This window comes from Thrips palmi, unplaced genomic scaffold (genome assembly GCF_012932325.1).
Source record: "Thrips palmi isolate BJ-2018 unplaced genomic scaffold, TpBJ-2018v1 HiC_scaffold_16, whole genome shotgun sequence".
NCBI classification, from domain to species: Eukaryota; Metazoa; Arthropoda; class Insecta; order Thysanoptera; family Thripidae; genus Thrips; species Thrips palmi.
The window spans coordinates 4,464,152-4,490,235 of record NW_023144625.1 but is presented as its reverse complement, the minus strand read 5'-3'; the positions used below and the strand labels follow the sequence as shown (position 1 = coordinate 4,490,235).

At 45.2% G+C, this 26,084-nt stretch overlaps 1 protein-coding gene and 1 pseudogene across 1 annotated transcript; both read left to right on the top strand.

Annotated features, from left to right (window-relative positions):
- Positions 1-1,252: 1,252 nt before the first annotated feature.
- LOC117642500 (zinc finger protein 436-like) lies at positions 1,253-17,263 on the top strand (the record flags this gene model as incomplete). The annotated part of the gene is made up of 8 exons (XM_034380747.1): positions 1,253-1,331; positions 3,041-3,106; positions 5,566-5,649; positions 10,077-10,373; positions 13,709-13,789; positions 14,193-14,489; positions 15,860-15,940; positions 16,413-17,263. Coding segments are annotated over 8 exons (1,614 nt in total), but the record flags the coding sequence as incomplete, so codon positions are not given.
- A 5,146-nt stretch (positions 17,264-22,409) lies between these two features.
- Positions 22,410-26,077, top strand: LOC117642499 (annotated as a pseudogene).
- The last annotated feature ends 7 nt before the right edge of the window (positions 26,078-26,084 follow it).

The window sequence follows — 26,084 nt, the reverse complement described above, 5'->3', positions numbered from 1 at the left end:
TATCAAGACGTGACAGCCCCCAGCCCCCCCACCACCGCCTTTTCCGACTAGCCGTTACCGAGAGTGTTACCATTTCAAGCTGTATGCAAGGCAACGTCAGGTGACGTTACTGACCGAAGGGGGTATTCGTTCATTCCTACGAGACGCGAACAGAGTAATATCGCCATTACGCATTGTTACGCAATTATTACACTCTAATAGGGTACTTTCGTAGATCCTGAACCGGAAGCAAGCAGGCGCCATATTGGCCGGAAACTAACCTCTTTTCGGATCTAAAACTAGAGCCGAGCTGTACAAATATTGCTCGCGAAACACACATGCACTGCAAATAAGTATCAACGACTATTAATGGTCAAGTGTGGCCGATACGTTTGACTATAGTCCCTTTCCCATGTGAAGTTCTTATCTACTTCCGCCATCATGGCGTCTGTGTGCTTCCGGTTCAGGATCTACGAAAGTACCCTATTGCGTAATAGGGTACTTCTTCGCCACACTGCAAAGCCAGTGGTAACTTTGCTTGACACAATACTGACAAGCTGTTTCGATCGTCAAAAATTGACTCATTGCCCGGCAATCTCATCGGCTTGCCAAAATTCGGCCGGCTCATGATATAAGGTCAAAGCTTGTCAAACCTGGGTAATCAAATCAGCTTTCTTAAGTCGTGGCAAATTAACTTTCCGCTGGCTTTGCCGTGGTGGCGCGCAGATAGCTCCTGCTTTAGGATAATAGGGTACTTCGAAGAAAGCCCAGACCGGAAATCAGCGATGGAACGATCGTTTCTCTCGAGAAAAACAAAATAGCGTCGCACCGCCGTGCTGAGCTGTGGTGGGGGCCGGAATAGGGTACTTTCGTAGATCCTGAACCGGAAGCAAGCAGACCAGCAGACGCCAAATTGGCTGGAAACTAACCTCTCTTCGGATCTAAAACTGAAGCCGAGCTGTACAAATATTGCTGGCGAAACACATATGCACCGCAAACAAGTATCAGACGACTGTTTATGTTCAAGTGTGGCCGATACGTTTGACTAACGTCTCTTTCCCATGTCAAGTTTGGATCTACTTCCGCCAACATGGCGTCTGTGTGCTTCCGGTTCAGGGATCTACGAAAGTACCCTATTCGCAGAGTAGGGGTAGCTTGCGCGCGCCGCCTCCACCCCCACTCCGCCGATTTCGACCCCCTCCAGCGGTCAGCACGGCCGCGCGACGCTCAGTTGTTTCTCCCGTTCTGTCCCTGACTTCCGGTCCGTATTTCCTCCGAAGTACCCTATTTGTCTTCGTCACTCGGCGACGACCGAAAGCACCGAAAGGGTCTTTTGCGTCACGCGGCTCTAGGTATGCAGAAAATCGTGCATTGTTGCGCACATATTCGTGCGTTATGAAGTGCATGTTTAATTTCGTGCATTGACGCGCGCAGGAAAACTTACATAGTAATTTAGTGTGCTCACAGTATGACCTGGCCAAATTTCTGAACTATAAAGCGACCTTTACCCTTATTTTCCACTTGTACTTGTGACCTCATATCGGAGGTGATTAACGTAGTGTTACGCTGGGCCGAACCCCAAGTAGTGTTACGCTGGGCCGAATCCACAGGAGCGTTACGCTGGGTTGTACCCTCTGCGTCGTGCCTCAGCGTTACGCAGATTTAACTCAACTCACATACCTGCGTAACGTAACAACCCACCACGCTCCGTAACAGAAGACTTCGGAGAAGAGTTAAATCCAGGGGTTTCCATTAAGTATTTTAAAAAATGTGTTCGCAAGTCGTAAGATCGAGCGCCTGCATCACTCTCATCCTTTAGTTGATATATTGTCAATATTCACTGACTTTCGAGCGCATTAATAGAGTTTTGCTATGAATTTGTTTAGACGAAATTGATAATGTTGAATGGAAAATAAAGACAAATGTTACGCTTATCAACGCGGTCTAACATCAATAAGGTACTTTCGTAGATCCTGAACCGGAAGCAAGCAGACCAGCAGACGCCAAATTGGCTGGAAACTAACCTCTCTTCGGATCTAAAACTGAAGCCGAGCTGTACAAATATTGCTGGCGAAACACATATGCACCGCAAACAAGTATCAGACGACTGTTTATGTTCAAGTGTGGCCGATACGTTTGACTAACGTCTCTTTCCCATGTCCAGTTTGGATATACTTCCGCCAACATGACGTCTGTGTGCTTCCGGTTCAGGGATCTACGAAAGTACCCTATATGTTAGTATGAAACATGAACTCAGTACGAGTTTGGATGTGATCACCGTTCCGGCGCATGTGCAGAGCGGCATTCCTACTCTGCGTCTTGCAGTTCTTAGTTTCTTTGTTGTAACTTTTATTCCAACTCTCTTCTCAGGCACTCTTCAGGGTCCATAGCTTGTTTAAACGAATAACAAAAACCTCGCCAATTTAAGCTTTTTATTTTGCAAATCCTTGAACGCAGCTCTTCGATTAGCAGTGTCCTTGAGTGTGCCCATTTTTATTGCAATATCTCAATCGTCTAAATTTTCTGTTTCAGGCAAGGAAACATCCTTTTCGGCGAATCTTCCACGTGGCTTGTGCTGCCGTGCACAAACTCAAAGCGTATCGCGAATTTTTTGTATTTCTCGCGATGCCGCTAATTTACACTTATTCGACTTCGTTTCGACGCTGCGTTTAGTTACTGATCAATGATAGTGCCTCTTTTGTTCGTTCTTGCATGAATGGTGTTGGCCCTCAGCGCTGTACTTGGGCGGGGTGGATAGTGCATGGTTTAACTCGAATTCGTCGGTCCTTGCATGCGCTCGACGGTCTCAGTGTCGTGGCGACCGCACCTCGAAAAAATGACTTCTTGAATCAAGATTTAGTACAATTTTCTTAATTTGAGCTCTTTTATCCTTGAATGATGAAAAAATTTCATGTGTCAAAATTATGTTTTTTTTATTTTAAAACATCTAATTACAAATTAAGAGACTATTTTTCTGGGTGCGTTCTGAACCGAGGTGGCTCTGTCCATTCCTGGGAGCCCTTTCGCTCCAACGCCTTCACTCTGCTTGTCTTGTTCGCAGGTTCCGTGAAGGCGGAGGCGGAGTGTCCAGTGGCTGACGGGCAGGATCGTGGTGTGGACTGCGAAGGTGAGTCACTGTTAAACCACAGTGTGCACGGCAAAAGTGCCGCCTGGGATTCCCAGGCGGTGTCTGAAAAATAGGCCCTTTTTCGCATGATGCGCCTGGGAATCCCAGGCGGTACTTTTGCCGTGTGGAGAACGCAATAGTTGAAATGCGGAGGTGTAAGGGAGGGTGGGGCACCTAGTGACAGGGGCACCTAGTGACACAGGGGTGCCCTGGCCACCCTATGGCTCTTTCAGACACCTTGAGGTGGCTTATCTAAAGGTCTTGTGCTATGGTATCATGTTCAAGTGAAAGTGAGACTTTGAACAAAATATTTTAGCCCCTAGAATAAAAGCAAAAAAAACATTGCCCAAAATCACAGATTTTACGACTTTTTAACAAAATGTTTTCTCGCTATTCTTCCAGTACACGGCACTGCCGATCGTTCTGGCACTTTTAATCAATAATAAGGACCCTTAGGAAGTTGTTTTCGCTGAACCAGCTCAAATACATGATTTCATTTCTTTAATATCAAATTTTGAACGGAAATGAGCCCCCGGGGCAGGTAGTGACAGACACACTCTATTTACCGTATTTCAACGATTTAAACGTTTTAAAACATCGATTTGGCAACCGCGAAGTAAATTGTCACCGATTGTCACACAACGAAACATAAATAAGGCTAATTTGTACGACAATTTCGTAGAACATTGAATTTGATTGGCAATGTAGTAAAATGCAGTTTCTTGGGAAAAAATGGCGCCGTTCAGAATGGTTTGATATTTAAAAAGCTTAAAGAGTCGAAAACAGATAATTTTCAATTAGCTGGAGCGTCGCTCTATGCTGGTAATGTGAGTTATATGACCTGTCACTAGGTGCCCCGGGCTGGGGCACCAAGTGACAAGTGCAGAGGTCTGCGGGAAGCTATGTAAATAATAGAAATAGGTGTTGTCAAAACGCCACACTATGTTTTTTCGATCAAGGAAGGATCAAAGCAACCTTCTGAGGTGTAAGCAGATTCATTTCTCGCATAGTATCGGAGTGAGTGCCAAAATCCAAAAAGTGTCACTAGGTGCCCCACCCTCCCTTACACTCTCAGTCTCGTATTGACCTTTTTATCTCTTGCCATAAAGTTTTTTGTGCAAACGTTATATGTATTATTTTCTTCATAGCTATGCACTATTTTGTTTACTGTATAATGTATTTAGTCCATTAAACCTTACGTTTTGTCATTTGCAATGTACATTTCAATTTCTACATGATCTATTGACAAATTTATCTTTAAGACGATCAAAATTGTGCATAGCCAGAAAGAAAAAAGTACATTTTATGTTTGCTTAAGGGGAGGTTCTACTGAAAATATTGCATTTTTCAAATTGAGCCCCAGTGTAAACATCTGTTGTTGATGTGTAGTACTATCTTGTTTTAAGTCAAACATGAAATTTAGAGCTCAATACCTTGCTCCAAATCCAGTCGAAGAGGTTTTTGCAGCCTATTTTAGCAATATCGTAAATTCTCCTACGCAAAGTATTTCAACGTAAACTGATGTTCTGGACATTTTTCACTTCTTTGGCTCATATGCAATTAAGCGTGGCATCACCAAGACATGGGACCCAACAAATCTATTTTGGAGTTGCTTTTCAGAAAAAAAAAAAGATACTCAACTATCAGGACTTAAACCATTTTCATGCAATTTTAGTGACATGCTGTCTTAAAAACACTGCTTATGATTTTGAAAAGGTCCCAGTATCTTACTAATGCAAGTATGAACCAAAGAAGTGAAATATGCCCAGAACATCAGTTTACGTTGAAGTACTTTGTGCAGGAGAATTTTTCAAGATACAACAGTAAATAGCGGAAAATTCCTCTTCTACTGCATTTGTAGCTAGGTATTGCTCTCCAAACTTCAAATTTTACTTGAATTTACAATGAACATTGATACTGGGACTCATTGAAGAAAGTAAGATTTTCAGTAGAACCTCCCCTTAAAAAGCGTTACAAGCAATAGAGAAAAAAGTCCATAAAAGTGTAGAATTTTCATTTTAATTCTCTGCACTTGAAAGTGGAGATTGCAGTCCTTACACGTCATGCACTAGCAGGAGAAAAAATTTCATATGGGTGTGGGAGTGTGTGAATCGTAGGTGAATGACGTCACCTCATAACGTTAGCTAGCTGACGACGTCACTAAAATTTTGGCAAAGAAACTACTGTTACTAAATTTCGGGTGACAAGTCTTTCGCCACCCGAAATTTAGTGCCAAAGTTGCACCACCAATTTGAAGGGTTAATGAGGGTGACTAATGCATTCTCTCGTTAAAAAGTTTCCTGTTTTCCACGGGAAGCCAATGGTAAAGTCACGAAGATTTCCAGGGTGTTCCTGGATAAATCAGGAACCTTTTACACCGTGCGCAGTGGAGGCTGATGTGTTGAAGGACAACATTACTGTTTGTCCCAACTTCCTCACGCTGTCTGCGCTGTTGACAGGCTCCACGAAGGCAGAGGACGCAGAACGCCCGTTGCTCGAGGAGGATCACGACTACGGGGAAAACGGCGGCTCTGAAGGGGAAGGTAAGTGGAGCTCTGCATCACAAAAGCAACACTCCAAATCCAGTGGCAAGTTTCCTCGCCACTGGAGTGGCGTCTTTTCCAAAGCGCCAAGATTTGGCGTTCCCATCCCTGGTTTCCGGATTCCACGCCAAATTTTGGCGCTCCACAGGGAGCGCCAAAATTTGGCGTTCCATTCCCCAGAGCACCACAGACCACAACGCCAAAATTTGGCGCTGCAAAAGAAATGGAATAATTTGGCTTGGAATGCAATACCCGTTCACAGAAAAATAAATGTGCATACAATAGTTTTCAGTGCTTAGGATCCCTAGTTCAAATCACAGCAATTATACTATGAAAAGTAGAACTGGACCAGTAAAATACAAGACCTGCATCTGTATTTTCAGGTTACGTGTCAATGCCGCTGACTAACTATTGAATCACTTTGGTTTGGCCAGCGATTCCTGAGACACTGGGAAAATGGTACTCACATCAACACAAAACGCTGGATATCACTGAGTCACTCTCTCTTGATAAGGGGTTGACACAGCAAGGGGTCTCAGTCCATTCTCAAACCAGGAAGACTTGAGCTAGCCTCAGAGCCCTAGCCTGGCCCTGCCGCGCCACGCCGCTCCCTCTTCAAAATCTTCCACAGCACAACACTTGAATAGTTTTGAAATGGCCCGAGAGCACTCAGGCCTTTTGAAAGTACTGCGACACGATAAAACATGACAGACATAGACTATCGTTGACCGTGGCGAACGAAATGCAAACAAAAGTAACAATTTGAATGTTTCGTTTGTCTGAGAGGAGTAGGTGCGCATAAGCAATCAACAAAAGCTGAACAATAAAAACAGTCAGTAAACATGGCTACTCCTCTTAGACAAACGAAACATTCATATTGATACTTTTGTGTGCATTTCGTTCGACACGGTCAATGATAGTCTATGTCTGTCATGTTTTATCGTGTCGCAGTACTTTCAAAAGGCCTGAGTGCTCTCGGGCCATTTCAAAACTATTCAAGTGTTGTGCTGTGGAAGATTTTGAAGAGGGAGCGGCGTGGCGCGGCAGGGCCAGGCTAGGGCTCTGAGGCTAGCTCAAGTCTTCCTGGTTTGAGAATGGACTGAGACCCCTTGCTGTGTCAACCCCTTATCAAGAGAGAGTGACTCAGTGATATCCAGCGTTTTGTGTTGATGTGAGTACCATTTTCCCAGTGTCTCAGGAATCGCTGGCCAAACCAAAGTGATTCAATAGTCGGTCAGCGGCATTGACACGTAACCTGAAAATACAGATGCAGGTCTTGTATTTTACTGGTCCAGTTCTACTTTTCATAGTATAATTGCTGTGATTTGAACTAGGGATCCTAAGCACTAAAAACTATTGTATGCACATTTATTTTTCTGTGAACGGGTATTGCATTCCAAGCCAAATTATTCCATTTCTTTTGCAGCGCCGAATTTTGGCGTTCTGGTCTGTGGTGCTCTGGGGAATGGAACGCCAAATTTTGGCGCTCTCTGTGGAATGCCAAAATTTGGCATGGAATCCGGAAACCAGGGATGGGAACGCCAAATCTTGGCGCTTTGGAAAAGACGCCACTCCAGTGGCGAGGAAACTTGCCACTGGATTTGGAGTGAAGCCTTTTTAATGCGATTTTAACCAGACTTCGCACCGCAAAGCCTGTGGCAAGTTTGCTTGCCACGAAATGGGCAAGCCGTTTTGAATGCCAAAAATTGGTCAGCTTTGACCCAAAATTCTCAGGGAGACTCATCCCTAGTAGTGTCATTGAATTGACTAGAATGGGCTTCTTATCTGCAAAAGTTTTCAAGAAAAAAAAGGAGTACCCTATTGCGCGACGCATGATGTAAGCCATAATTCGAACTTCAAAAGTTTCCGTTGATGTGTTCTATAACTTCAAAGCGTCATTATTATGCTCGCGTGGCACAATTTCAAACGTCTGTTTTAAGGGGAGGTTCTGGTGAAAATGCTATTTTCTTCTAAATAGGTCCCACTGTGAAAATTTGTTAAAAATTTGATGTCTTACCATATTAAAATATCTCAATGGGGAGGCACATTCTGTGCGCTGAACCCAGTCGCAGAGCCTTTTTCTCCTATTGAAGTAGTACATCAGTTACAAAAAAGTATTCAAAAAGTTCCCCATTTGGTCCATATCGATAGAAAATCATGCGCTGAAGTCAGTGTTACCAAACAAAATGCTCCCTCCTGAACTCGTTTCTGAGATAAATGCAGTCAAAGTTGGGATTTTTAACATGGGTCTTATGGGGATGGGTCTATAAACATTCTAACGTTTACTTAAGGCACATAAGGAGTAATAAGAAGGCAATGAAAAACTATAGTTAGATAAAAAACACTACATAGAATCAAAATCCTTCCAGAAAAACGGGGGTTCCTGTCAATAGGTGAGAACTACAGAACAAAGGATGTCCAAAAAATGCCCTCTTTTGGGTCAAAACGCGACTTTGGCCGTTTTTATAGTTGAATTGGTCAAAACCCTGTAGGTTAACATCAAAATTGCATATTACTTAAAAAAGAGTTTGGAGCTTTATCTGTAACTTGATGCAAAGCGTAGAGCATTACGACAAATTTTGATTTTAAATTTTTTTTTGGCGGGAAACCCTAGCTGATGTACTACTTTAAGTCTATAACTTAATACTCGCGACGCTCGCTGGGGGCTCCGCCCCCAGACCCCCGCATATGTGGGGCGCGTACCGAAGTATTTTTAGTAAGTCCGTGGTGACCAAAGGCAAATTTTCTAAGGAAGTAAATGTACTGCTTTGTTAAAAGGTCTATTAAACAGCTTTTGACCATATAATTAAGCTACTTTTACTGCCCAAATAGATAGCTTGTATTGCATTGGCTACTGTGGCAGGCAATGGGTGCATACAAGGTCCGGAAAATATTGAAGACTGCTTTGACAAGGATAGAGGTGAAAGGAAAAAACCGCAAGTCTCTACGACCACTCCTTGACCCCAAACATTTCTATGAGTGAGTGAGTCAGTCAGTCGGATTGGGGCCATATAGGTTCTTGATTGATGATTTTGAAGACGTTGCCGGTGACGGGGACCCGATTGCGGCATAGTTTCGGAAATGTCTCGACTTGACCTATCGGTAGGGCGAATAAAAATTTTCAGTCGGTCGGTCCCCTTTTTTGAAGATTGAATGGATTTTGTTGAATTTAGGCCTATTTAATCGTCTTGAGGATGTTGCCGGTGGCGGGGACCCGATTGCGGCACAGTTTCGGAAATTTCTCGACCAGACCTACCGATGGGGCGAATAAAATTTTTTAGTCGGTCGGTCCCCTTTTTTAAAGATTAAGTAGGTTTGCTCGGAAACGTTGAAGAATTTTCAACTTTTGGGATTTTTCCCCATTTTCCCATAAAATTTGGAATCGAATGGAAAAAACCGCAAGTCTCTACGATTACTCCTTTACCCCAAACATTTCTATGAGTGAGTGAGTCAGTGAGTCAGTCGGATTGGGGCTATATAGGTTCTTGATATATGATATATAGGTTCTTGAAATCTTCTTGCGCATACTATTTTGTCGTAAAAGGTTGGCCTTGACATTTTTCACTTCTACGATTTATTTTTAAAAAATGCCGGCATGCAGAACTCAAAACGTAAATTACATTTTTATTCGCAAGCTTTCTAACCAAGCATTTCACTATAATTGACCAAAAATGTTCAAAATAGTCAAATTTTAGGGACTTTTCAGCTTAAAAAGCTTACAATTAATAATGTAACGGAAATTTTGAGCTATGCATGACGGAATCTTTTGAAAAAGAATCAAAGAAGTGAAAAATGTCAAGGTCAACCTTTTACGACAAAATAGTATGCGCGAGAAAATTTTTAAAGATGCCGGGTGAGAGCCAAAATAGGCTCAAAAAGACTCCTCCACTGGGTTCAGAGCCTAGCATGTGCCTTCAAAGGTCAAATGTTAGTCTCCTGAAAGAAAGATTTCATATTCCGAACAAATTGTGATAGTGGAATCCATTTGGAAAATGGCAAGATTTTCACCAGAACCTCCCCTTAATTGATTTTGCTGTGTTGTAACTAACTGGCCCATCCTCGAATGTTAGGAGCTGCTCCCCGCCGGGCTACGGAGAAATGCGTGGTTGCGTTACGTTCGCTCAATATGATACTTAAAGGATAAACTGGGGGATGATCGGTTACTGGTGAAACCCAGACGGAAACTCACAGCGTAGATATTAAATTTTGGGCCGGTTTCAATGGTGGTGCAGTTTCACCGAGTTTAACCTTCTTTCAAAGCAATAAAATTGTACCGGTGGCTACCGTGTCGATTTGAAATTAATAAGCTCGTTATAATAGAAGATTGATCACTCTCATTTCCCTTGGGAGCCCTGAAGCCCTGATTGCGTATGAGTGTTGGTTACGAACTGCCCATTCACCCTTCACTCCTGTCGCGTTGGTTCCAGCGTCCGGTGCACCGGAAGACCTCCACCTGCGCATCGCCGAGTCGTTCTCGCTGGCCACCCTGGTCGTCGACGAGGGGCCGGTGGGGGCGGCTTTGCGAAAGAACCCAGCCAGGAAGACGCGGCCTGCCTTCGAGGGCGGGGAGAGCTCCGGCAAGGCAGAGGGCCGCGAGCAGCGGCCGGGAAGTCTCGCCGGGAAGGGGCGCTACTCGTGCACGGAGTGCGGCCAGCGGTGTCCCTCATCTTCCCACCTCAAGATCCACTCCAGGGTCCACACCGGGGAGAGGCCTTTCGAGTGTGGTGTGTGTGGGATGAAGTTCATTCAAAAGAGTAATCTTACCACGCACAGTCGGATCCACACCGGGGAAAGGCCTTTCCAGTGTAGTGTGTGTGGGAAGAAGTTCGCTGCAAAGGCGGATCTGACCACGCACAATCGGATCCACACCGGGGAGTGGCCGTACGAGTGTGGAGTTTGTGGAAAGAAGTTCAGACAGAAGGCACATCTAAACGTGCACATGAGGATCCACACTGGAGAGAAGCCCTTCAAGTGTGGCTTTTGTGGAAAAAAGTTCTCAGATCAAACAAACTTTGCAAAGCACAAACGGCTTCACACCGGAGAGAAGCCTTTCGAGTGTGACGACTGTGGGAGTAAGTTTGCTAGGAAGGACGAACTGCGAAGCCACATCACGCACAAGCACCTTGCGAAGAAACCGTAGTGCGCAACGCTGCGTTGGGAAGCTCCGTCCACGGCAACGCACGCCCTCGACTTTGCAACGCTTTGATTCTTTTTCATTTTGGCGTTTGTAACGCGAAACATCCTTTTGGTGGTGGGGACGAGAGTCCGATAGTGGAAGTTCATTTATAATTGTGCAATCCTTTTTCGTTTTAATTAGCATTAGGTCTGAGTTGGTTGAGGATAAATTTTTCTTGGTAAGGTGATGATAAAAGTGGGCCACTGAATGTTATGTCTCAAAATGATTCTCCTGGGCAGAAAGCACTCTAAATGTTCCACGAAGATAATGCATGCACCGAATGCACTGAAACAAATTCCAAATGTTATTGTAAGACCCTTAAGGTGGGGGTCAAATAAAGACCAATATCGTGTAACATCTTTAAAATTTCATTTTTTTGCGCCCCGAAACTGAAAGTTAAGGGGAGATTCTGGTGAAAATCTTGCTATTTTCCAAATGGATCCCACTGTCACAATTTGTTCGGAATATAAAATGTTTCTTTGAGGAGACTTAAATTTGACTTTTGAAGGCACATGCCAGGCTCTGAGCCCAGTCGAAGAGCCTTTTTGAGCCTATTTTGCCTGTATCTTAAAAAATCTTCTTGCGCATACTATTTTGTCGTAAAAGGTTGACCTTGACATTTTTCACTTCTTCGATTCATTTTCAAAAGATGCCAGCATGCATAGCTCAAAATTTCCATTTCATTATTAATTGTAAGCTTTTTAAGCTGAAAAGTCCCTAAAATTTGTCAATTTTGAACATTTTTGGTCAATTATAGTGAAATGCTTGGTTAGAAAGCTTGCGAATTAAAATGTAATTTACGTTTTGAGTTCTGAATGCCGGCATCTTTTAAAAGTAAATCGAAGAAGTGAAAAATAACAGGGCCAACCTTTTACGACAAAATAGTATGCGCAAGAAGATTTTTAAAGTTAAGGGGAGGTTCTGGTGAAAATGCTATTTTCTCCTAAATAGGTCCCACTGTGAAAATTTGTTAAAAATTGGATGTCTTATCTAGTATTTATTAAAATTTTTCATTGGGGAGGCACATTCTATGCCCTGAATCCAGTCGCAGAGCCTTTTTCTCCCATTTAGGCTATAACTTTAAAAGTCTTCTTGCGCATACTATTTTGTCGTAAAAGGTTGGCTTAGACATTTTTCACTTCTTCGATTCATTTTTTAAAAATGCCGGCATGCCCATCTCAAAATGTCAATTGCATTTTTATTCGCAAGCTATCTAACCAGGCATTTCACTAAAATTGATCAAAAATGTACAAAATAGACAAATTTTAGGGACTTTTCAGCTTAAAAAGCTAATAATTATTAATATAATGGAAGTTTTGAGCTATGCATGCCGGAATCTTTTGAAAATGAGTCGAAGAAGTGAAAAATGTCAAGGTCAACCTTTTACAACAAAATAGTATGTGCAAGGAGATTTTTCAAGATACAGCCAAAATAGGCTCAAAAAGACTCTTCGACTGGATTTACAGCCTGGCATGTGCCTTCAAAAGTCAAATTTTAGTCTCCTCAATGAAAAATTTTATATTCCGAACAAATTATGACTGTAGGATCCATTTGGAAAATGGCAAGATTTTCACCAGAACCTCCCCTTAAAGCCAAATAGGAGAAAAAGGCTCTGCGACTGGGTTCAGCGCACAGGATGTGCCTCCCCATTGAAAATTTTTAATAATAACTTGGTAAAACATCAAATTTTTACCAAATTTTCACAGAGGGACCTATTTAGGAGAAAAAAGCATTTTCACCAGAACCTCTCCTTAAGAAAAACAACAAGTTCTTGCACTGCAAAAATGATTACATATCCAAATTTCTATCATTTCCAGCCCCCAAAGAACAGCACTGGGACCTGCGATGTTGTTGCTTTGAGGTCTTGAAACGATGGAGATCGGTTTTTGTAATTATATCTTGAGATTCTATTGTTTGCAACTGAATATTTGCTTCACCAACTGTCTCGGCACGCACAAATATTCAGAAAGCGACGTGGGTCATGAAGTTATCGGCTGTCGCAGGGTCGCGACTTGCGTGTTCATTTTTCTCCTTTGCCTGACTGAATCTCATTGGCTGTTTCAGGCCCAGCGACGTTTCGCCTGCGGCCTCGTCTTCTTGCGGCTTGTGCTTGCATGGTTTGCTTGGTGCGAGTTGCGGATGTAGTTTGTTCCATGCAGTGCCGTTTCGCTTCGCGCCGTGTCTACACTCCAAATCCAGGGTGTCTAGAAACTATACGCCTTAGGCGCATGCCACAGAAATGGAACTGCCTTAAGGCGCCTTGATTCTACACGCCAAAGGCGTATACCCCATTGAGCACCTTTTGCAGATAGAAGTTAGCATGTGAGCACCATTGGTCGAAGGAAAGGTGCGTGCATTGTACACAACCCTGGATCATAGGCACTGAGCTCAACAGGACTCAAGGTGCGTAGAATGTAAACACCCTTTAAGGCCTCGGTAGGCATGGCCTCGGCCAAGGGCGGTGTTTGCATTCAACGCACCTTGAGTCCTGTTGAGCTCAGTGCCTATGATCCAGGGTGTGTACAATGCACGCACCTTTCCTTCGACCAATGGTGCTCACATGCTAACTTCTATCTGCAAAAGGTGCTCAATGGGGTATACGCCTTTGGCGTGTAGAATCAAGGCGCCTTAAGGCAGTTCCATTTCTGTGGCATGCGCCTAAGGCGTATAGTTTCTAGACACCCTGGATTTGGAGTGTAGTCAATGTGTCTTTGCCTTCGGCTGCTTTGTGCGGGTGGTGGTTTTTACATTGGGCTGGCCTTGGGAGGGACTCACTCCGCGATTCCGACCGCCCGTCGCTCAGTTCCGACAAGGCAGTCTTGGCGATCGCGCTGCTGTGCCTCGCTCGTTCCAACTTTCTGAGACTTGCTGTGTTGTTCGCAGGTTCAGTGAAGACGGAGGACCCAGATCGCTCTGCGCCGAACGGACGGGACCTCGAGGAGGACAGCGGCTCTGGAGGCGAAGGTGAGTGAAGCCTTGCTCCCAGTGAAAGGTTTTCGAACGTATCATTTCCTCGGTTTTGCTAGGTACAGTGCCAAAACCATTAGTAGCTTTATCGTCAGCAACAAACCTGATTGTCTATTAAGTACACTAGCATGCGTTTGTGTTGTACTTGCAAGATTGCATTTGTAAGTGTGTGCTTGGTAGGCAGTTACGTTTGTAGAGTGGTTTCAAGCGTACTTGTTTCTTTAAACCGATTAGCGCAACCGCCTCATAGCCCTGGTTCACGCCACCCCAAAAGCAAGACAAAACTTATAGTCGCTTGAGAACATTTCAAACATAACGTACTGAAGCGTTACTTTAGGCGTGGCTAAAGCGTGCAGCTAACCAACCTGCCTAACGCTTATTCCTGTCGCGTTGGTTCCAGCGTCCGGTGCACCGGAGGACCTCCCCCTGCGCATCGCCGAGTCGTTCTCGCTGGCCACCCTGGCCGTCGACGAGGGGCCGGTGGGGGCGGCCCCGCGGAAGAACCCAGCCAGGAAGACGCGGCCTGCCTTCGAGGGCGGGGAGAGCTCCGGCAAGGCAGAGGGCCGCGAGCAGCGGCCGGGAAGTCTCGCCGGGAAGGGGCGCTACTCGTGCACGGAGTGCGGCCAGCGGTGTCGTACACCTTCACTCCTCAAGACCCACTCCAGGGTCCACACCGGGGAGAGGCCTTTCGAGTGTGGTGTGTGTGGGAAGAAGTTCTCTCTTAAGACTCACCTTACTAGGCACAGTCGGATCCACACCGGGGAGAGGCCGTACGAGTGTGGTGTGTGTTGGAGGAAGTTCTCTCTAAAGACTCATCTAAGCAGGCACAGTCTGATCCACACCGGAAAGAAGCCTTTCAAGTGCGACTTTTGTGCAAAAAGTTCGCGGACCAAAGTCATTTTGCACGGCACAAACGGCTTCACACCGGAGTGAAGCCTTTCGAGTGTGACGACTGCGGGAGTAAGTTCGCCAGGAAGGACGAACTGCGAAGCCACATGACGCACAAGCACCTTGCGAAGAAACCGTAGTGCGAAACGCTGCGTCGGGAAGCTCCGTCCATGGCAACACGCACGCCCTTGACATTATATCGATTTTTTTTTATTTTGGCGTTTGTTACGCGAAAAATCTTGTTGTTGGTTTGGGAAGAGAGTCCTATGGTGGAAGTTAATTTTGAATTGTGTACTTCTTTTTTCGTTTGTATAAGCATTGGGGCTGAGTTGGTTGAGGATAAATACATCTATGTAAGATTGTGATTAAAGTTTACCACTGAATCCTACGCTTCATGGTGATTCTCCTGGGAAGGAAGCACTCTAAATGTTCCATGAAGTTTATGCATGCACTGAAACAAATTCTAAATGTTGTGAGACCCTTGAAGTGGGGGCCAAAAGAGACCAATATCGTGGAACATCTTTAAAATATCATTTTTTGCGCCCCGAATCTGAAAGTCAAGAAAAACGTCAAGTTCTTGCGCTGCAAATATGATTACATATCCGAATTTCTATCATTTCCAGCCCCTAAACAACAGCACTAGGACCTTCGTTGTTGTTGCTTTGAGGTCTAGAAAACGATAGAGATCTGTTTTTGTTATTATCATTTGAGAAGTTAATGCTTGCAACTGAATGTTTGCTTCACCAACTGTTTCGGAACGCCCAAACTTCCAGAAAGTGATGCGAGTCATGAAGTTACCGGCTGTCGCAGGGTCGCGACTTGCGTGTTCATTTTCCTCCTTTCCCTGACTGAATCTCATTGGCTGTTCCAGGCCCAGCGACGTCTCGCCTCGCGGCCTCGTCTTCTTGCGGCTTGTGCTTGCATGGTTTGCTTGGTGCGCGTGGCGGATGTAGTTTGTTCCATGCAGTGCCGTTTCGCTTCGCGCCGCATGTCTAGCCAGTGTGTCTTTGCCTTCGGCTGCTTTGTGCGGGTGGTGGTTTTTACATTGGGCTGGCCTTGGGAGGGACTCACTCCGCGATTCCGACCGCCCGTCGCTCAGTTCCGACAAGGCAGTCTTGGCGATCGCGCTGCTGTGCATCGCTCGTTCCAACTTTCTGAGACTTGCTGTGTTGTTCGCAGGTGCAGTGAAGACAGAGGACCCAGATCGCTCTGCGCCGAACGGACGGGACCTCGAGGAGGACAGCGGCTCTGGAGGCGAAGGTGAGTGAAGCCTTGCTCCCAGTGAAAGGTTTTCGAACGTATCATTTCCTCGGTTTTGCTAGGTACAGTGCCAAAATCATTAGTAGCTTTATCGTCAGCAACAAACCTGATTGTCTATTAAGTACACACTTACAAATGCATACTTGGCAAGTACACACGTACAAACGCCTATGCTTAGCATGGTGTTATTCGGCGCCTAGCATGCGTTTGTGTTCTACTTGCAAGATTGCATTTGTAAGTGTGTGCTTGGTAGGCAGTTACGTTTGTAGAGTGGTTTCAAGCGTACTTGTTTCTTTAAACCGATTAGCGCAACCGCCTCATAGCCCTGGTTCACGCCACCCAAATGCAAGACAAAACTTATAGTCGCTTGAGAACATTTCAAACATAACGTACTGAAGCGTTACTTTAGGCGTGGCTAAAGCGTGCAGCTAACCAACCTGCCTAACGCTTATTCCTGTCGCGTTGGTTCCAGCATCCGGTGCACCGGAGGACCTCCACCTGCGCATCGCCGAGTCGTTCTCGCTGGCCACCCTGGCCGTCGACGAGGGGCCGGTGGGGGCGGCCCCGCGGAAGAACCCAGCCAGGAAGACGCGGCCCGCCTTCGAGGGCGGGGAGAGCTCCGGCAAGGCAGAGGGCCGCGAGCAGCGGCCGGGAAGTCTCGCCGGGAAGGGGCGCTACTCGTGCACGGAGTGCGGCCGGCACTGTCCCTCATCTTCCCACCTCAAGATCCACTCCAGGGTCCACACCGGGGAGAGGCCTTTCGAGTGTGGTGTGTGTGGGATGAAGTTCATTCAAAAGAGTAATCTTACCACGCACAGTCGGATCCACACCGGGGTGAGGCCGTACGAGTGTGGTGTGTGTTGGAGGAAGTTCTCTCTAAAGACTCATCTAAGCAGGCACAGTCTGATCCACACCGGAGAGAAGCCTTTCGAGTGCGACTTTTGTGGAAAAAAGTTCGCGGACCAAAGTCATTTTGCACGGCACAAACGGCTTCACACCGGAGTGAAGCCTTTCGAGTGTGACGACTGCGGGAGTAAGTTCGCCAGGAAGGACGAACTGCGAAGCCACATGACGCACAAGCACCTTGCGAAGAAACCATAGTGCGAAACGCTGCGTCGGGAAGCTCCGTCCGTGGAAACACGAACGCCCTTGACATTATATCGATTTTTTTTATTTTGGCGTTTGTTACGCGAAAAATCTTTTTGTTGGTGGGGAAGAGAGTCCTATGGTGGAAGTTAATTTTGAATTGTGTACTCCTTTTTCGTTTGTATAAGCATTGGGGCTGAGTTGGTTGAGGATAAATACATCTATGTAAGATTGTGATTAAAGTTTACTACTGAATCCTACGCTTCAAGGTGATTCTTTTGGGAAAGAAGCACTCTAAATGTTCCATAAAGTTGATGCATTAGGGTGTTTCACTTTTGCAAAAAGTTTCGAAATCTCATGACCGCCGGGTGAAAATTGATTTTTTATCCAAAAAAAAAGTTAACGTGTTTCGGGGTTTTCCAAATTTCGCAAAATTATAGGTCGCTCAACGCCTTTGAAAAATTTAGGCTGTTTTTACCTAAGTCCAAAATGCTGAAATCGCCAATTATTGACCGATTTGGACCATTCTGGGCTCATTTGAAAGGTTTTGAGCTGTACTTTAAGAATCTGTGGCCAGAAATTCGATTGGAGTCGTTTGTTAGGCTACAGAGCCACGTTTGTGTTTTTCAAGGCCCTAATTGCAACTTTGCGCGACTGTATCTTCGGCAGTTATAAACCGATTATCCCCCGCGATATCTCAAAACGACCGTCAGAGTCTCCCCTTTCCAACGGTGTGCTTGGATTGTCATTTGAAGCATTTGTCTAGTTTCTATGAGGCTCGAAGTACAGATATGCGACAAATTTTCATGTTTACCGTACACTTCTTGGACGAAAAGTGTACTGACGAGAGCCGATCCTCGCTCTTTCACCCCTATTTTCAGTTGCGCATGATGCTTTTACCACCTCAAAGCCGGCTGGTGCTGCTACATTGGCTCCAGGGACATATTAATAGCGTTCGATGTTGAAATCTCATGGTTAGGTCAGTGCTTTTACATCATTTACGGTGTCTCCCAGAACCTTACCTAACCAGTTTGCCACATTTCTTGTCTGGTTACGAAGTTATTCATAATGTATCGTTTTTATCTTTGTATAGGGTACTCTGGAGCAAACCTAGACCGGAAGTCAGCGACAGAACAGCAGAAACCAAGGAGCATCGCGCGGCTGCGGTGAGCGGTGGAGGGGGTCGAGATCGGCGGAGTGGGGGTGAAGGCGGCCCGCGCATGCACGTCTTGATACGGGACCACAAATCGCCGCCGCGCAGGTCCCCCTGGCGGCCGAGCCGAGCGGTGCCGAAGAGTGCCGAGCGGCCGGAGCCGAAGGGGACTTTGTGCCGTGCCGAGCACGGCAACCTGGGGCACGAAGGAGCCATAATCATCGAAATAACCTAAATGCTAATAGTTTTAACATCTATTAGCCAGGGGAAGGTCTTCGGCTTCGATTCAGAGCTAGATTCTGCTGCAGATGGAAATGCATGTTCGTCAGAAGGAAATTGTAGTATGTTGGTGTAGACAGAAGGCTACCTTAAAATTTTTAAAATAATTTGTCCAACCTATCCTAATTAAAACCAAACGGGCTCGCTACAGATCTTATTCTCATCGCGGCAGATCTATTTCTAATGTCAACAGATCTTAGCCTACTCTATACTCAAGATATTTCATGCTATAGTCGCGACAAGTTTCGGTCACTTGCGACCTGACCAACTTTACGTAACCTAACGTACCATATATAAACCAAACCTTAATATTCTTGAAACATATTGTCCAACCTAAAATTTGAACATAACTAAAACGGATGGGTGAAACCGAAAAATTAAAAACTGGCCAGTATTTGAACCGCCAATACTAGAGGCCGTAGACAGAGGTGGTACCCCGGAGCCACGGAGACATCTGCTGGGGAGGCGCTCGACAACTCTACTTGAGTGACTAAGCCCCCCGAGGGTCCGGGGTTATCCCTATCCTCAGAATACCCACGGGGACCTTCGGGCTTGCCTTCGGGCCGCGCTCGGCGAGGGGGACTTCGGGCGCGCTCGGAAGGGGACCTGCGCCGCGCCGATTTGTGGTCCCCTAACCGTTCCTGCGCATGCTGCCTCCACTCTGCCTATCCCGGCCCCCACCACCGCTAAACACGGCCTCGCGACGCTCTTTTGTTTCTCCCGGTCGGTCGCTAACTGCCGGTCTGAATAGAGCATTCTAGTCGTCGCCGATCGAAGAACATTAAGAAGAACAAAACCGGAAGCCGGGAAGAAACGGAGTAGGTATCAAGCCCGGTTTTAACGAGAAATTTCGACAAATATTTTTATTTCCCGAGTCAAAAAGTGTTTGAAACAAACGAAAGTGCTTTTGAAAGAGATTCGACACAGAAAACTAAAAAAATAGCCCACTCAGAGACGTCTGGGAGGTTATGTTGCCGGGGCCAGTTCCGGCTTTGTTCTTCTTCTTGTTCTTCGATCGGTGACGACTAGAATACTCTATTTACTCCGATGCATGTTCACTATCAGAGTGTTCTGAGAGCAAGCGCCTTCTGTAGTTGCGTCCACTTTCAGTGGGAGAGCTGTGGCAGAGGCTTTCGTTCAATGAATGGTTAGTGTGCGTGAAGTTTCGGCAGAGGGCGAAAGAGGCGTCTAATGAGAAAGCGCCTTCCAAAGTAGATGCAACTGCCAAAGGCACTTGCTCTCAGAACACTCCATTCTGTAAGAAATAAATTGGGAATAAACGAAGCTGCCTTGAACAAAACTGTAGTCAAAGGTTTCTTTGTAAATTCGCAAATATTATTCGTAAAAACTGTGAATCTTCGTGTATATACGAACAATCTAAACTAGGGGTACGCGCCGTTTTGTTTGGGCGCGTAGTAGGCGAGCGATGCGTCTGTATTCTTGTAGAAGATGGTGAAGAATATATGCAAAGTAAGGCCAATACAGGGTCAATGTGAAACTCAATTTTAAAAGTTTGGTCACAAATTGGTAAATTTTGGGGAAAGTAAAGGTCTGGGATGAAATTGGAAGTCATTTTCGTGATCAGCACACCAAAAACTGCAGGAAACTATGTAAAACTCGATGTAAAAATTTTGGTCCGAAATTGGTAAATATTTGGAAAAGTAAAGGTCTGAGATGAAATTGGAAGTCATTTTCGTTATCAGCGCATCAAAAACTGCAGGAAACTATGTAAAACTCGATGTAAAAATTTTGGTCCGAAATTGGTAAATATTTGGTAAAGTAAAGGTCTGAGATGAAATTGGAAGTCATTTTCGTGATCAGCACACCAAAAACTGCAGGAAACTATGTAAAGCTCGATGTAAAAATTTTGGTCCGAAATTGGTAAATATTTGGAAAAGTAAAGGTCAGAGATGAAATTGGAAGTCATTTTCGTGATCAGCACACCAAAAACTGCAGGAAACTATGTGAAACTCGATGTAAAAATTTTGGTCCAAAATTGGTAAATATTTGGAAAAGTAAAGGTCTGGGATGACATTGGAAGTCATTTTTGTGATCAGCACACCAAATACTGCAGAAAGCAATGAAACACCAAGGAAATTTTGGTCGCAAATCATGTAATTCTAGTTGAAAGTATGGGTCTTCAGTTGTTAGGTTTCTTAAGAGCGTTTCCTGTTCATAGTGTCATGCCACGAACCCTGACCCTGTTACTCGGTCGAGTAACATTTAACAGCCAGCATTGAATTGCTTAATACGATTCACAAATACTTCAATTACCATTCGATATCTCCTTGTTACTGAACTTATGAATACGCAATGTTATTAGTAATACCTAAATAGCCTTTCTCCCTTTTAGTTTAAACTAGTGGATTTAACTATATTGATTTATCTGCATTTAAAAAGAGACATATTTACAGGCAGGCTGATTTCAACTACTTTACGGAGAAGACCTTCTGTCAGATCCAATGAATCGTGTCATAGAATCCAATGTCGAGGCCACTTATTGCTAAATGCAAGTTTATCTTATTGATAATGATAGTCATGGTGTGTTATTTAATCTTTGAAACAGTTTAGCAAAAGTATTTACCTAACATTCTGAGTAAATTAAAAAAAAAGCAAACTCAAACCATGACCAACACAAATTACCAGTTGTCGCAGACAATGTATGATTAAGTTAAAAGAATCGTCTCATGAAATCAGATGACCAAGTCAGTGAATCGTCTCATTGAATCTGATGTCAATGTCAAACCTTGAATGCGCTACACTCACTCATCATATGGTTTTCTTTAAGGTTAGTACTATAGTAAACTCACAGCATTGCAATGAAGCCTTTTCCCAGAATCAGTGCCAAGAGTCAGCAAAGACTATTTATTTTGGCAAGATTAGCATCTGGTTTGAACTCATAGAATGTATTAATATATTTTCTAACTGTTATTGAGCAAAGCAAACAACTGGAAAATATAGTGTCTGAGAATATAAATGGAAATACACTCACAAAGGTTAAAAAGACCAAATCATTCTTGCAATTATCAAACACACTCCACTGACTAAAACATTTCCCCTGTAGCGGGGGAGGGGAGAGGGTGGACGGACGGACGAAACGCGTAATAATTGTCACTTTCATTTTCCGTATTTCACTGAGTTGACTCTCCGGAGGGGTTTCAATCATTCTAAAATATCGAAAAACTATGACCGTACTCACTTCTAAGCCCTTCTGCTCTTTAGTTTGTTTTATTTGCCAATGTTTTGCCAGGTCCCGTATTTGAGAGTCGCGGCCGCAAGTATGAAAAATTGCTACGAGCCACCAACCACTGCCAACCTAACCACGCTAAGAACCTAATTCAAAAAGATGTTTTGAATATTTCAAACAATAGTAATCGTGAATATAAGATAAACTCCCCCTGGGGGAGATTTAGGAGCCTTCCGGTGCGAAATTTTGAAACTATTTGTGCGGTAGTTGCTGAGAAACGTGAGTGAGTTACGGACACACAGACAGACAGACGCACGACCAGTCACTTTTTGGTACCCCCAAACACGGCATGGGCTCGCTATCGCTCGCCAATAATTAACGATGAATGTTCGTGGATTTACGAAGAACATTTGTAAATTACCAAGATTATTCGTGAATTCACGAAAGTGCTCCGGCTAAAATCTTCGCTAGAGGCTTCTTCGTATATTCCGAATATTTATCTTTACAGTGAAGTGTTGGTGAAAACCCTGGGAAAAAAAGGAAGTGGCAAGGTGTCACTGAGGTGGCAATGAAGTGGCTATTAAGGTAGTAAGTGGCAAGGTGGTTACAAAGTGGCAAGGTGGTTGTGAAGTGGCATGTAACTGGTCAAGTGGCGATAAAGAGCCAAGTGGTAAAGTGGCAATTAAAAATCCATACCAAGGGGGCAGAGCGTTAGGTAGGAGGCTGTGTTGTTTCTAGCCCATAACTCAATTGGATGCCAACAGATGGCGCCCAGCACTTTCCTGCCCGGCATCAGGCTCTCGGGGAAAAGGTTTTGTGCCAAACTACTTAGGCAGCTGCAGGAATCAGCACCGAGGCTGGACCTCATGATGCCAGACGGACTAAGTTGTGAGGCTGAAGGCAACTCTTCCGTAGTTGGACATACAATCTGAAGTCCTGGCCTTGGTCGCAATTCTTGACCATGAAGGTGATGTGGGTCTATGTTCATAGACGTACTGAATGGCTGTGCGGGCTTCTGCCTTGCAATAGTCAAATGTGTCAGAATTTCAACGTTTAATTAAATTTCTGAAACTCCGCCAAGTCATATAGTCCATTCGGAACTGTTAACATCTACTTAATTGCCACCTCGCCCCCTACTGGCCACTTCACCCCCTACTGGCCACTTCACCCCCTACTGGCCACTTCAACACCTTGCCACTTAAAATGTCAAAATCCACTTAAAAACCACCTTGCTAAGGTGGCAGTAAGGTGACACTTAAATGCCACTTAAATCACACCTCGCCACCTTCTTTTTTTCCCAGGGAATCAGTATGAGCAGGTTGACTTTTAGCTCAGCAAAATGCATCCATTGGTCCACAGACAGTGGTGCACAGTGAAATCCCCTGAAAAAGTATCTTTATAACCATAAAGAGTGTTGCTTGCTATCTAGCTCTAATCGGTAGAAACCGGTCAAATAGACCCCTAACCACAAAGGCGTTGACCACCTTTTGATACAAAATAGACTTAAACGAAAGATTAACCACAGTTTCGGAAAGATGTGAATTTGAAGTCTATTTTGGGATGTCGCGGGGAGACGTTAAACCATAGAAGGTGTAGAAACACTGACCTAAACATGAGATTTCAACATCGAACGCTATTAATATGTCCCTGGAGCCAATGTAGCAGCACCAGCCGGCTTTGAGGTGGTAAAAGCATCATGCGCAACTGAAAATAGGGGTGAAAGAGCGAGGATCGGCTCTCGTCAGTACACTTTTCGTCCAAGAAGTGTACGGTAAACATGAAAATTTGTCGCATATCTGTACTTCGAGCCTCATAGAAACTAGACAAATGCTTCAAATGACAATCCAAGCACACCGTTGGAAAGGGGAGACTCTGACGGTCGTTTTGAGATATCGCGGGGGAAAATCGGTTTATAACTGCCGAAGATACAGTCGCGCAAAGTTGCAATTAGGGCCTTGAAAAACACAAACGTGGCTCTGTAGCCTAACAAACGACTCCAATCGAATTTCTGGCCACAGATTCTTAAAGTACAGCTCAAAACCTTTCAAATGAGCCCAGAATGGTCCAAATCGGTCAATAATTGGCGATTTCAGCATTTTGGACTTAGGTAAAAACAGCCTAAATTTTTCAAAGGCGTTGAGCGACCTATAATTTTGCGAAATTTGGAAAACCCCGAAACACGTTAACTTTTTGTTTGGATAAAAAATCAATTTTCACCCGGCGGTCATGAGATTTCGAAACTTTTTGCAAAAGTGACACACCCTATTGATGCATGCACTGAAACAAATTCTAAATGTTGTAAGACCCTTGAAGTGGGGGCCAAGAGAGACAAATATCGTGGAACACCTTTAAAATATCATTTTTTGCGCCCCGTTTCTGAAAGTCAAGAAAAACATCAAGTTCTTGCGCTGCAAATATGATTACATATCCGAATTTCTATCATTTCCAGCCCCTAAACAACAGCACTAGGACCTGCGTTGTTGTTGCTGTGAGGTCTAGAAACGATAGAGATCTGTTTTTGTTATTATCTTTTGAGAAGTTAATGCTTGCAACTGAATGTTTGCTTCACCAACTGTTTCGGAACGCACAAATATTCAGAAAGCGACGTGGGTCAAGAAGTTACCGGCTGTCGCAGGGTCGCGACTTGCGTGTTCATTTTCCTCCTTTCCCTGACTGAATCTCATTGGCTGTTCCAGGCCCAGCGACGTCTCGCCTCGCGGCCTCGTCTTCTTGCGGCTTGTGCTTGCATGGTTTGCTTGGTGCGAGTGGCGGATGTAGTTTGTTCCATGCAGTGCCGTTTCGCTTCGCGCCGCATGTCCAGCCAATGTGTCTTTGCCTTCGGCTGCTTTGTGCGGGTGGTGGTTTTTACATTGGGCTGGCCTTGGGAGGGACTCACTCCGCGATTCCGACCGCCCGTCGCTCAGTTCCGACAAGGCAGTCTTGGCGATCGCGCTGCTGTGCCTCGCTCGTTCCAACTTTCTGAGACTTGCTGTGTTGTTCGCAGGTGCAGTGAAGACGGAGGACCCAGATCGCTCTGCGCCGAACGGACGGGACCTCGAGGAGGACAGCGGCTCTGGAGGCAAGGGTGAGTGAAGCCTTGCTCCCAGTGAAAGGTTTTCGAACGTATCATTTCCTCGGTTTTGCTAGGTACAGTGCCAAAACCATTAGTAGCTTTATCGTCTGCAACAAACCTGATTGTCTATTAAGTACACACTTACAAATGCATACTTGGCAAGTACACACGTACAAACGCCTATGCTTAGCATGGTGTTATTCGGCGCCTAGCATGCGTTTGTGTTCTACTTGCAAGATTGCATTTGTAAGTGTGTGCTTGGTAGGCAGTTACGTTTGTAGAGTGGTTTCAAGCGTACTTGTTTCTTTAAACCGATTAGCGCAACCGCCTCATAGCCCTGGTTCACGCCACCCAAATGCAAGACAAAACTTATAGTCGCTTGAGAACATTTCAAACATAACGTACTGAAGCGTTACTTTAGGCGTGGCTAAAGCGTGCAGCTAACCAACCTGCCTAACGCTTATTCCTGTCGCGTTGGTTCCAGCGTCCGGTGCACCGGAGGACCTCCCCCTGCGCATCGCCGAGTCGTTCTCGCTGGCCACCCTGGTCGTTGACGAGGGGCCGGTGGGGGCGGCCCCGCGGAAGAACCCAGCCAGGAAGACGCGGCCTGCCTTCGAGGGCGGGGAGAGCTCCGGCAAGGCGGAGGGCCGCGAGCAGCGGCCGGGAAGTCTCGCCGGGAAGGGGCGCTACTCGTGCACGGAGTGCGGCCAGCGGTGTCCCTCATCTTCCCACCTCAAGACCCACTCCAGGGTCCACACCGGGGAGAGGCCTTTCGAGTGTGGTGTGTGTGGGAAGAAGTTCTCTCTTAAGACTCACCTTAAAGGCACAGTCGGATCCACACCGGGGAGAGGCCGTACGAGTGTGGTGTGTGTTGGAGGAAGTTCTCTCTAAAGACTCATCTAAGCAGGCACAGTCTGATCCACACCGGAAAGAAGCCTTTCAAGTGCGACTTTTGTGCAAAAAGTTCGCGGACCAAAGTCATTTTGCACGGCACAAACGGCTTCACACCGGAGTGAAGCCTTTCGAGTGTGACGACTGCGGGAGTAAGTTCGCCAGGAAGGACGAACTGCGAAGCCACATGACGCACAAGCACCTTGCGAAGAAACCGTAGTGCGAAACGCTGCGTCGGGAAGCTCCGTCCATGGCAACACGCACGCCCTTGACATTATATCGATTTTTTTTTATTTTGGCGTTTGTTACGCGAAAAATCTTGTTGTTGGTTTGGGAAGAGAGTCCTATGGTGGAAGTTAATTTTGAATTGTGTACTTCTTTTTTCGTTTGTATAAGCATTGGGGCTGAGTTGGTTGAGGATAAATACATCTATGTAAGATTGTGATTAAAGTTTACCACTGAATCCTACGCTTCA